The sequence below is a fragment of the Notolepis coatsorum genome (assembly GCF_963971535.1).
Source record: "Notolepis coatsorum genome assembly, chromosome: 14".
Classification (NCBI taxonomy): Eukaryota; Metazoa; Chordata; class Actinopteri; order Aulopiformes; family Paralepididae; genus Notolepis; species Notolepis coatsorum.
Window position 1 is genome coordinate 93,911,593 of NC_140178.1, and position 12,500 is coordinate 93,924,092.

Consider the following 12,500-nt stretch of genomic DNA (forward strand, 5'->3'; position numbering starts at 1 on the left):
TGAGTAGTTACACAAGTCTTAGGGTAGGTGTACATCATGGGTCTACAGTGTCCTATGATCCTATGAGTTATACTCTAATGGTAAAACAGCATTTTGTTCTTCCACACAGAATCATGTGTTCATTAACCGCATGCAATTTTGCAACACAGTAACAGTAGAGAACACATTTATTGATATGATATTTCAATATGGATATAACTTGCTACAATATGCCAAGTGGCTCATGCCAACCAGCAACCTAAGCCGCATGGTAACCGTGACGATGTAACTCTTTGATCAACGATTGGCCACTTGTCTTAGTTATGACTTTACATCCAAACTAGTTAAGTTAGAGTAAAGTAATTGTGGTGCAACCCACATTTTAGTAGCTGATTTACAAACTAGTAGTTACTAAGCCTCTAGTGTGGACTTTACACCCTAACTTAGGAGAGAACTTAGGCATAGCTGGTGCAGACCAGAGCAGGACTCTAACGCTTTCAACAGCCAGTAGCCATGGTTACATCATCCTTAGGGTGTTCAGTTTTATGTGGGGTTGTATGAGGCTGTATATTTCCATTAGATCCCATTCAAACGTTGCACAATTGTGGACAAGCCTTGCCTGAAAATGCAAAAGGCAAATAAGATGACCATTCTTGATTCTATCCATGAAGAACTGTCTAGGATTTATCACCATACAGGTGCTAGGATGATATGGCCTGACAGTAGCAGGAATACATACTTGTGTTTTTGTAAATGTTTATGTTTTATGTTTATTTAGGATCCCCATTAGCTTTTGCACTTGACAAAAGCTATTCTTCCTGGGGTCCGGCACACACAACGATACAACAATATTCAATACATTACATCATTATCAACATCAACATCAATTACATCATTATCAATATCCGTTAGGATGATATTGTACAAGATATTTATTAGTAAAAAGTATTCAAATAAAATAATTAAAATCAAATAAATAGTGCTTCCTGAGCAGCACTCATTGCCATCAACATAAATACAACTAACAGTCAATTGGTTTTCACCGCTATGCCATAAGGGCTCAGTGCATGCTCGTTAGTAGATGGCACTTTAACTTCCTCTTGAAGGTGGCCTTGGATTCTATTTCAGCTAAGTAGCTTGGCAATGAGTTTCATTCCATGATAGCTCCGTAAGTCACAGAAGATTTTAGTAGATTTGTTCTCGGTTTAGGTGCCATTAGATGGCCTGACGTAGCTTGTCTGGTCATATGGTCATGTTCTTCTCTTATGTAAACTATATGATCATAAAAATACTGTGGTTTTTTGACAACTTGAACATTTCTGAGAAAAGTAATGAGACGGGATTGCAGACGTTTCTCAACCGGAAGCCATGATAATTGTCTGTGCATAACTCCAATGTTAGTGCGCTTTGAACAGTGGAGAGCTAGCCTGGCAGCCTTATTTTGAGCTATTTGTAGTTTCTGTATATGTGTTTTTGCTGCTGATGACCATATGATGGGACAGTACTCAAGATGTGACACAACCAGAGCCTGGATGACTTCTTTCAAAGTGGTTGGTGTTAAATACTTTGTGCATTTTCTTGTCACAGCTATGCTCCTTCCTATTTTTGTTATGATACTGTCAATTTGCTTTGTCCACTTTAAACCAGAATCAAGAACCATGCCAAGCAACTTAGCCTCTTTTACCTGTTCCACTGGCTGACCAGCCAGAGTCAGGCTTAATTGTGGATCGCTGCTTAATATGTGCCTGGATCCGAACACCATTGCTTTTGTTTTTGCAATGTTGAGTACCAGTTTGTTATTGTTGACCCAGTCTGTTATGGCTTTTATTATTTTTGTGGTGGACGCATGTTGAGACTTGTCCTAGTGTACAGTCTTGTCTTGTCTGTGTGTGTGTGTGTGTGTGTGTGTGTGTGTGTGTGTGTGTGTGTGTGTGTGTGTGTGTGTGTGTGTGTGTGTGTGTGTGTGTGTGTGTGTGTGTGTGTGTGTGTGTGTGTGTGTGTGTGTGTGTGTGTGTGTGTGTGTGTGTGTGTGTGTGTGTGCGTGCGTGTGTGTGTGTGCGTGTGTGTGTGTGTTACCTGCACCCCCAGGATCCCAAAGACAATGAAGAAGCCACAGCAGATGAGCACGATGTTCCCGATGGGTCTGAGTGAGGTGATGAGAGTCTCCACAACCAGCTTCAGCCCTGGGGCTCGACTGATCACCCTGGAACACACACACATACACAACCAGCTTCAGCCCTGGGGCTCGACTAATCACCCTGGAACACACACACATACACAACCAGCTTCAGCCCTGGGGCTCGACTGATCACCCTGGAACACACACACATACACAACCAGCTTCAGCCCTGGGGCTTGACTGATCACCCTGGAACACACACACATACACAACCAGCTTCAGCCCTGGGGCTCGACTGATCACCCTGGAACACACACACATACACAACCAGCTTCAACCCTGGGGCTCGACTGATAATACATAGGTATACACAGGTATATTTATATAGATGTATTTATATTAGGGCTGTCAAAATTAATGCTTTAACTTTGGAGATTAATTAAAATTATTTAAAGCATTAAAATAAATTAATCTAGATTAATCTATGGAGTGAAAAATCTTCAATTGTAGCGCCGCGGATATAAGAAAGAGGTCTAGCTGAGTCGATGTTGATGGTTTTGTTGAACATTTGTATTTCACAGGAGAGAAACTGTGAGGTTTTGTCCGCTCCCCACCCACTCGCTCCGTTCCTTTAAGGTATTTTTGTTAATCAATTGCATTTCCCGCCTCACGCTTCTTTCCTGTAAGATGCCGTGTTGATTGGTGCTCTCCCCACCACACGCTTCTGGAGCAATGATCAATTTCATCCCGCAGCTGTCACAGCTTGTCATTAGCGCCCCGTGGCTTTATATACCCTGATCTCCCTAATATCGATGTTGGATCGTTTTGAATATTCCCTGCATCTGCCTTTCTTTCCCGTCGCTGTCTGTTGCTCCCCAGGACTCTCGTGAAGTATCCCTGTTGGAGAACCTGATTCCCCGTACGAAGCTACGCCTCGTTTATCTGCCCGCTTTACGCGTTGCACTCTGGTGAGTTTTTGGAAACAGTTCTTTTTGGATCACTCGTTTTTTGTGTGTTTGTGAAACACCGAAGAGATCCCGTTTTTGTTATACTGTTCTCACCTATTTTTTGTTGTTGGATTTACACCTTGGATTACCTTATTGTTTTTTCTCTGGACTCTGCTAACTGTGTGTATCACACCGAAGATCAAGTCACTTGGATAATTGTTTGGATCAGTCACCTCTCTGTCTCTGTTGTGCGCTGAGCTAACTGGGATTTCTCTCTCCCCCTCCGTTTCCACCTGGAGTGTATGCTGGGGGGATCTGCAGAGCGGCTCAGACGTCACAAGCAAATTCCTCACCATCACCTTCTGGGAGAATCTGCAGAGCCGCAAACATTCTTCACATGCCAGATTCCCCGTTTGTTCTGTTCTCCACCTAATTCAATCTTGTGACTCTGTGAATAAACACGCCCTTGTTTTTGGCTAACTCTGAAACAACTCTCTCTGTGCCGTTGCGCTTGGGGTCGGTTACAAACCCTAACAGAAACTGTATTCAAAGAAAGCTATTAAAATAGTCTTTGAATCTAAATATACTTTCTTTGTGTTGATTTTACATTAATTCCATGATTTTACTCAAGTAAATATCTGTTACAAGCTTCGGTCTTAAGTAGAAAAATGCTATTTTTAATCTAGATTAATCTAGATTAATTACAGAAAATTGTGAGATTAATTAGTTAATTTTTTTTAATCTATTGACAGCACTAATTCACATATAAATGTATTGGATTGTATAGAGATACAGCGTTTATACATATAATTAACAATAGATTAAATTATTATTTGTGATAGTAAAAAAGGGGTAGGAATAAAGAAAAGTGTATACTTCTTCCTACTCCTTTTTCGAACAGGGTAAACTATTGTTTATCTGTTTCTCTTTGTTGTCTTTTTTTTATTATCTTTTGTATGTCAAATGAACAGATATATTTTTGTTTTTTTATACTTTAAAATCTTTCATTCATTCATAATAAAAATTATATTTTATATCGGATTTATATAGCGCTTTTCCAAATCCTCAAAGACGCTTCACCCTGAAACACATACACATAATTTCCTCCTTAGCCTAGCTACCTATTACAGCAGAAACACACAGCCTGGCTACCTATTACAGCAGAAACACACAGCCTGGCTACCTATTACAGCAGAAACACACAGCCTGGCTACCTATTACAGCAGAAACACACAGCCTGGCTACCTATTACAGCAGAAACACACAGCCTGGCTACCTATTACAGCAGAAACAGCCTGGCTACCTATTACAGCAGAAACACACAGCCTGGTGGCTACCTATTACAGCAGAAACACACAGCCTGGCTACCTATTACAGCAGAAACACACAGCCTGGCACCTATTACAGCAGAAACACACAGCCTGCTACCTATTACAGCAGAAACACACAGCCTGGCTACCTATTACAGCAGAAACACACAGCCTGGCTACCTATTACAGCAGAAACAGCCTTGCTACCTATTACAGCAGAAACACACAGCCTGGCACCTATTACAGCAGAAACACACAGCCTGGCTGCGTCTATTTGAAGCCCAAACAACTCGTATTTCCACGTTCGATTTTTGCGCTCTGATAAACATGTTTGGGAGAATCTTAAGCCAGTTCAGCCTGGGTTTTGCTTGCAACACTATATTTCTATAGTAGCCATATTACACTATTTGCATGATGCATTCAAATAGTGTAATATGGCTACTATAGAAATATAGTGTTGCAAGCAAAACCCAGGCTGAACTGGCTTAAAATTCTCCCAAACATGTTTATTCTACAGGCGAACACTGTGTGTTGTTGTAGCCACCGGGTAAATCGCGATTTTTTATTAGTTTGTCATGACAAACCAATTACATAATCCAACATATGTGTAAAGGCACAACATATTCCAGTTAACGGTATCTTTTTTTAATGATTCGTTACGGCGCAATCAATACTTCCATGCGTTCGGGACTTCCATGTTTTGGGGGTATTCATCAGAAAAATCGGATCCGGGATTCGGCTCCCATCAGTCGGGCAAGAACTGCGGGTTTTCAGCCTCTCTCCTCTCTCCTGGAGCTTAAGGGGGAGCCGCGCTCGGCCAATCAGAGAAACGCGGAAGGCGCTCGGCCAATCAGAGAAACGCGGAAGCGCATGTTGGTTGCCTAAAGTGTTCACGCAGCCTGGCTACCTATTACAACAGCAACACACAGCCTGGCTACCTATTACAACAGAAACACACAGCCTGGCTACCTATTACAGCAGACATACACAGAATGGCTACCTATTACAGCAGAAATCTAAAATAATATTACCAGCTGTTTGGCTGCAAATAAGTGAGAATGTCTGAGGCTACCATTAGCCTACAGTTAGAGCCAAAGTTGCTGATATGTGGGGCCAAGGGATGATACTCTGCACTTATATCCAGTCTTGCTCCATAGATGGTACAGGCCGAATGGTCAAACTACCTCAAAGCACTTTCCTCTGAGGTACATCGCCTAAAGTGACATGAAGAGTATTTCCACAAACACACACGCACGTACACGCACACGCACACACACACACACACACACACACACACACACACACACACACACGCACACGCACGCACACACACACACACACACACACACACACACACACACACACACACACACACACACACACACACACACACACACACACACACACACACACACACACACACACACACACACACACACACACACTACCTGAGTGGCCGTAGTGTGCGTAGCAGGCGTAGGACTCTGAGAATGCCCAGGATCTTGTTTCCCCTGCTGGACGCCAGAGAGACCAGAATGTCCACCATAGACACAACCACCAGCACACCGTCCAGAACGTTCCAACTGGACTTAAGATAACTCTCCTTGCCAAAGCAGAAACCAAGAGCTATAAGCTGGAAATAATGATAGAATACGTTTCAATAATGATGATAGAATAACATTGTTTCAGTAATGATGGAATAACATTGTTTCAATAATGATGGAATAACATTGTTTCAATTATAATGTAATAACACTGTTTCAGTAATGATAGAATATGTTTCAATAATAACTATGGAATAACATTGTTTCAACTGATGGAATAACATTGTTTCAATTATAATGTAATAACACTGTTTCAGTAACAGTAATGATAGAATACGTTTCAATAATAACTATGGAATAACATTGTTTCAATAATGATGGAATAACATTGTTTCAATTATAATATAATAACATTGTTTCAGTAATGATGGAATATTATTATCAAGGAATAACATTGCTTCATGATGAAAGTAATATTATGGTATCATTCTAAAACCAACAGACCACCCCTAATGTTCCTACTGGCCTAGACAGAGCTATGCTTACTGTTACGTGTGGGGTCTGTGTGTGCCTTGAGCAGGCGTTCCCAGTGTGATGCGTTATGTCTAGCTGTAGTTTCCCTGTCCTGGTTTTGTAGTCCTTATCGTTTCCCTTCCATGTGTACCCATTTGTAATCAACCCAGGTGTGTCTCGTCTCGTCATTCCCTCATGTATAAGGGTGTTTTCACACCTGTAGTTCGTTTGCTTTGTTCCGATTCAGGGACTATTATGATACAATTGTTGCACTTGATTCTTAATTTGTTTGTGTTCACACGGCTGTGTTCACACGGACCAAAACAAACGCACGCGCGAGCAAACTATCACTCATTGGTCAGATTTTGGGGTGTGCCCCCCCCCCAACCCTGAATCTCCGCGTTACATTGAAATCGGGGAGGAGAGAGCGGGGGAGCAAATGAATGAATGTGGATGAGAGCCGTGATGTAAGTGGTTGCAGATACGGCTGTGGGAGACATGATCGAATAGTCTTTTATGCGCCTCAATCTCCTGAACATGGCGCGAGCCATTCCTAATCGATCAGAACTAAATCGGCAGCGAAAAAGCCCATTTTAAAGCACCTATTATTACCCATGCACATGCGCAGATTGCCCACAGAGTCTGGAGACGCGAGATGACGCACGAATGAATGTGGACTGTTCCATCAGAGGGGGGAGCTTCGGTGGCCAGTGTCCTTTCAGCCGACCAGGATAATGAAACAATGATCCCACTAAATGGCCAGAAGCGTCTTATGGCGACATCTACAATTACCTCATTGAGTCTCCAGGTAGACTAATGTTTATATTTAAGTGCAGCGGTCTGTAGCCACTCACATTACCACCGAAGCTCCCCGATGGAACAGTCCACATTCATTCTCTCGGTGAGAGAGAGAGGGAGAGAGAGAGTCAGTGAGAGGGAGAGAGAGAGAGGAGGTGTTGTCTCGCACGGTGCTGCTGTTGCAGCGTCACTACAGTCACTAAACTTTCTGTACACTTGCATGTTCTCCAGCATCTGACGAATGTGATCGTCTGCCCAAATATCAATGAGGCAGTGTACCGAGTCATCGCTGCTCCACGTTGACCCACGGCTCACTATTATTATTATTGTGTCGGTTTGCTAAATCGATTGCATTCTCACAGCATACGAGTCGCGTCGGGTTCGTTTGGAAGTGCGCCGAGACCACCCTCTCTAGGTGGTCTCGGTCCGCTTGTTTTGTTCCGCAACAGAATGTGATTGCTGTGTTCATATATGCCCAACTGAACCGAAATAGCGGGTAAACGCTCCAGGTTTCGGATCAACAGCTCCAAACGAGCCAGGTGTGAAAACGCCCTAAGTGTATAAGTTCCCCTGTGTCTGATGCTGATCCTGTCTGTGCAGTTATGTGTTCTTGTCTGTCATTATTTTATATTCCCTTTTGTTCAAACCATGTGTTATGCACTTATGTGTACTTTCACATGGTGGAGGGTATACTTACTGTCTGTGGTGTATATTCACATTGTGGTTTTAGTGTGGTGTCACTAATTGGTGAGGTGTGATTGACACACTGTTGTTTTTCTTGTAATTAACATGGCTCCTCTTGTAATTGATCACAGGTGTGGTGACGAGGCTCCACACCCTACAAACAGACCAGGAGCTCGTCACTGCAGTTGTCGCTCGTCACAGTCTCTCACCAGAGTGCTCTCAGAAGTGCTCTTTCACCTGTGCTCTCACTTTTGTGACCATTAATTGCTCTTTGTTCTATTTTTGCCCATGTGCTTTCTTTTTGTTATATCCTGAACCATGGAGGTTGGAGCACCCAGCTCTCCACTTTTTGTACCTTTAGACTAGCTGTTCAATAAATATAGTTATTTTTTGGTAAAACGTGTCTGACTTCCTTGCTGTCCACCACGCTACAAACAAGGCCTACCGGGGAAACAAGTCATATTTTCCTGTGACTGCTTAGGCCTTAGGGCAAGTGGTTATGCTTGATTGTAACATGGGGGCTTGAGTCCGGTCAGGTGATTATAATTTGATTTGACTGCTTGTATGCTTTAAAATATTTAGTTTAGAGGACACCACAGGTAGGTAATTTCATTGTTTTCTGTCTTTTGTTAGCTTCCTCTGTACCACTTAACCTTGGGGCAGTCATTGAAATGATTAGTACCATATGCTTGACGGGTGTATGGTCGACATGATCTTTGGCTGTTGCAGGTTGTGGTTGAAGGACGCCAGGTCTACAGTGCATAGCTTTCTGTATAGGTAGGGTTAGGGGGCCAGTAAATATAGGTTAGTTTGTTAGGAACTGATGTACGTTTTTTTTGTTATGGTAGACATGTGGTGGTCTAGCAGTCCTTAAATAGACTGCAGTTTAGAAACTAGACAATTCCGCATGGGGGAAATTGTGAAAGTGTGGGTGACGCCTGTGCACCGCCGGCCAACGGGAGAGGGTCTCTCGTGAGTCTCTATGACAATCGGTTCAAAAGATACAAAAAGGGGCCGTGGCCTAAGGATCGGGGGAGTGGTCAACATAGACCAATGAAGGAGGATATCCCTACTGAGTGCAATGACACAACCTGCAAGTCTCTACGACAAACGATTAAAAAGATACACAAAGGGGGAGGAGCCAAACAATGGGCATGGTCAACATAGACCAATGAAAGAGGACATCCCTACTGAGTGCAATGACACAACCTGCAAGTCTCTACGACAAACGGTTCAAAAGATACACAAAGGGGGAGGAGCCAAACTATGGGCGTGGTCAACATAGACCGATGAAAGAGGATATCCCTACTGAGTACAATGGCACAACCCGCAAGTCTCTACGACAAACGGTTAAAAAGATACACAAAGGGGGAGGAGCCAAACTATGGGCATGGTCAACATAGACCGATGAAAGAGGATATCCCTACTGAGTACAATGGCACAACCCGCAAGTCTCTACGACAAACGGTTCAAAAGATACACAAAGGGGGAGGGGCCAAACTATGGGTGTGGTCAACATAGACCAATGAAAGAGGACATCCCTACTGAGTACAATGACACAACCCGCAAGTCTCTACGACAAACGGTTCAAAAGATACACAAAGGGGGAGGAGCCAAATTATGGGTGTGGTCAACATAGGATACACAAAGGGGGATGAGCCAAATTATGGGTGTGGTCAACATAGACCAATGAAAGAGGACATCCCTACTGAGTACAATGACACAACCCGCAAGTCTCTACGACAAACGGTTCAAGAGATACACAACAGGGGTGTGGCCTAAGGGGGTGTGGTATAAGGAGTGGTCAACATCGACCAATGAAAGAGGATATCCCTACTGAGTACAATGGGTCAACATAGACCAATGAAAGAGGACATCCCTACTGAGTACAATGACACAACCCGCAAGACAGAGGGCGCTGTCAATCAATTCAGTACTGCTACACAGAGGGGCGATGAAGGGTTAACTCCATGAGAGGTCATTGCCAGGTCAGCTGTACTGAGTTGATTGACAGCTTCCTTTGAGCCATGAGCCACACACACCTGCTGACCACTGATTAGGGTGATGCAATCACCAATGACGTGCACTTTTGACGCAATGTATTTCAATGAGGTCAGACGCATGACTTCATTCTCACGATGATTAAAAGAAAACGATAAGAGATGAAGCGTTGTCACTTTCATATGAGCACCTGAGGATCCCAATGAAGGGTTGTGTGCGATATTGTGTCATTCTGTCGACAATTGTGGCCCTGGTGGCGATCGGAACACAAGGGGGGGAAAGCTATAAAATCTGCTTTTTCTTAGAGTGGAAAGCCATTGGTTTGTATGTACAGTAGAGGATAACTTTCAAACAAATGGTCGTCAGTTGAGATAGAAATGTCCAATTCCATTTATTTTTCTTTTGTGAGCGAGGGGACAGCCGTGTCATCGTTTTGATGTGTTGTTTTTATATCTACGTCCAAAATTGAGACCACTGTCGCAATTTACCCAAGGTGGTGGTGAAAAAATTATTTCACCTCCTGGACCTACACTCTAACTTGCCATTCATTCCCAATGTGACCGACATTTTCCCGTTTAAAGTCGATTTGTAGCCAAACGGTGCGGTGAAACTTTCCGAAAAGCAATAGACACTGGAGTTGGAGCAAGCCGGTCGTTTTGATACCTTTCATGTGTATGGGACGCGAACGCTCTGGGAGGAGTAGTGTTGGCAAAATCGGCGGAATAAAGAATAAATAAATAAAGAATCGTATAGATTACTATAGTGTGGTTGCAACCTGGCTTCGCCAGGTCACCCACACTAATTAGAAGCTATTTGTGAGTCATATCAAATTGTAATGAGCATCTGTTTGAATTTGTTTGAATTTGTTAGTTTGAATATTGTTTTTGAGTTAACACAAGAGGTTTAGCCTCACTTTGTTTGTGTCATTGGAGAGCATTTGTTCCAATGTTGTGGAATGAATGTCTAAAGTAAGTGAATCCACAAGGTTGATCTTGTTGTGTGGTTCAACTCAGCAGAGGTCTATGTCTAGTATTAAGTAGCATTGTCTGCTATGCTGGGTTTGGCGATATTTTAGTATATGATCTGTATGCATTTGTAGTCCATTTGTAGTTGATATTGAGTTCAACTTTTTTGGTCTTTACTTATACTAAGTAGCGTTGTCTACTGTGCCGAGGTCTGGCAGTATTTGGTGTATGACCAGTGCGTCCGCGTGTGTGCACCAGTATGTGATATGCCTGTGATTTAAATTCCTGTGTGTGATTTAATTACGTGCTAACATTTGTGGATACAGGAAATAGGAGTTTGAACCCCAGGCCGTAAGGACGGTGGGTACGTTTGTTTCAGGATATTGAAATTGAGTTGGTGCTACATCATTTGAGTAGAGCACAGTATATTATATTGTATCTCGTTGTTTTCAATTACTGTGAATAGTAGGTATGGCGTTGGACATGGAGGATTTTGTTGCGAAGCCAACAGTGGCGAAGGTAAAGAGGTGTTCAAAGGATGAGTTGGTGCAAATAGCTGCTCATTATTCTTTTATAAAGTTTGACGCAAGCCAAAGTAAGGAGAACTTGCACATTCAATTAATTGGAGGTTTAAGTGTTGTCATATATCTTGACACATCCTTGTTGCCTATAAAGGAACAGAAAGAAATATTGCTAACTGCAAAGGCAGGGCGCGATGAGAAAGTGGCTACTGCCAGGGCAGAGCAAGTTGAGAAACAACGGGAGCGAGATGAAGAGCTTGCTTGCTTGCTTAGAGGCCCAAGAAGCTATTGAAGTGGCCCAAGAAGCTATTGAAGTGTGCATTTGACCGTGTGATGGCTTCCTACAGTAGCTCTAATGTTCATGATGAATCACTTGTTTCCAGTACATTGCTTGATAGTTCTGGTAGTTCTGATCTGGACTCACATTACCACACTGACATTCTGACAGGCACTGGGTATTCTTCCCAGTCGGGTTCATTTGCTAGTCAACCTAGTTACTTGTGTCCTGTACAGCAGCAACCTGCACAACATAGCCTAATGTGTGGCACCATTTTTGTTCACGACGATGTTGATATGTGTGCCATAAAAGCTTCCACCAAATGACTATGGCCAAAATATGATACCAGTTTAGCACGACGGTAATATCATAACATCCATAAAACGTTAAAACACCATCCAACACGTACAGATATTAAATTATATCTGTCATAATCTATATACCTTGACAGCCATCTCAGCCAAGAAGATAACGGTGAAGACGTAGTTGGAGACACCCAGAAACTCACGCTCCTAGAGAGAGAGAGAGAGAGAGAGAGAGAGAGAGAGAGAGAGAGAGAGAGAGAGAGAGAGAGAGAGAGAGTTTGCTAGTGTGTGTGTGTCTGTGTGTTATGTGTGTGTGTGTGCCTGTGTGTTGTGTGTGTGTGTGTGTTATGTGTGTGTGTGTGTTATGTGTGTGTGTGTGTCTCACCTTGCTGCCAGACTTGATGCCTGGTCTCTCCTGAGCGATGGTGATGCAGTTGAGGAAGATGAAGATTAGAACCACGTTGTCGAACATCTTGTGTGAGATCATACGTTTACACCACACTCTGAACCTGCACACACACACACACACACACATAC

General features: G+C 43.0%; 1 protein-coding gene across 1 annotated transcript in view; it reads right to left on the reverse strand.

Moving 5' to 3' along the window:
- Positions 1 to 12,500, reverse strand: part of LOC311240640 (voltage-dependent T-type calcium channel subunit alpha-1H-like) — a 202,018-nt gene that overhangs the window by 50,207 nt on the left and 139,311 nt on the right. Inside the window, 4 exon segments of the mRNA XM_084329212.1 lie at positions 2,056 to 2,182; positions 5,804 to 5,988; positions 12,102 to 12,170; positions 12,349 to 12,472. Coding sequence (XP_084185338.1) covers positions 2,056 to 2,182; positions 5,804 to 5,988; positions 12,102 to 12,170; positions 12,349 to 12,472 — 505 coding nt within the window.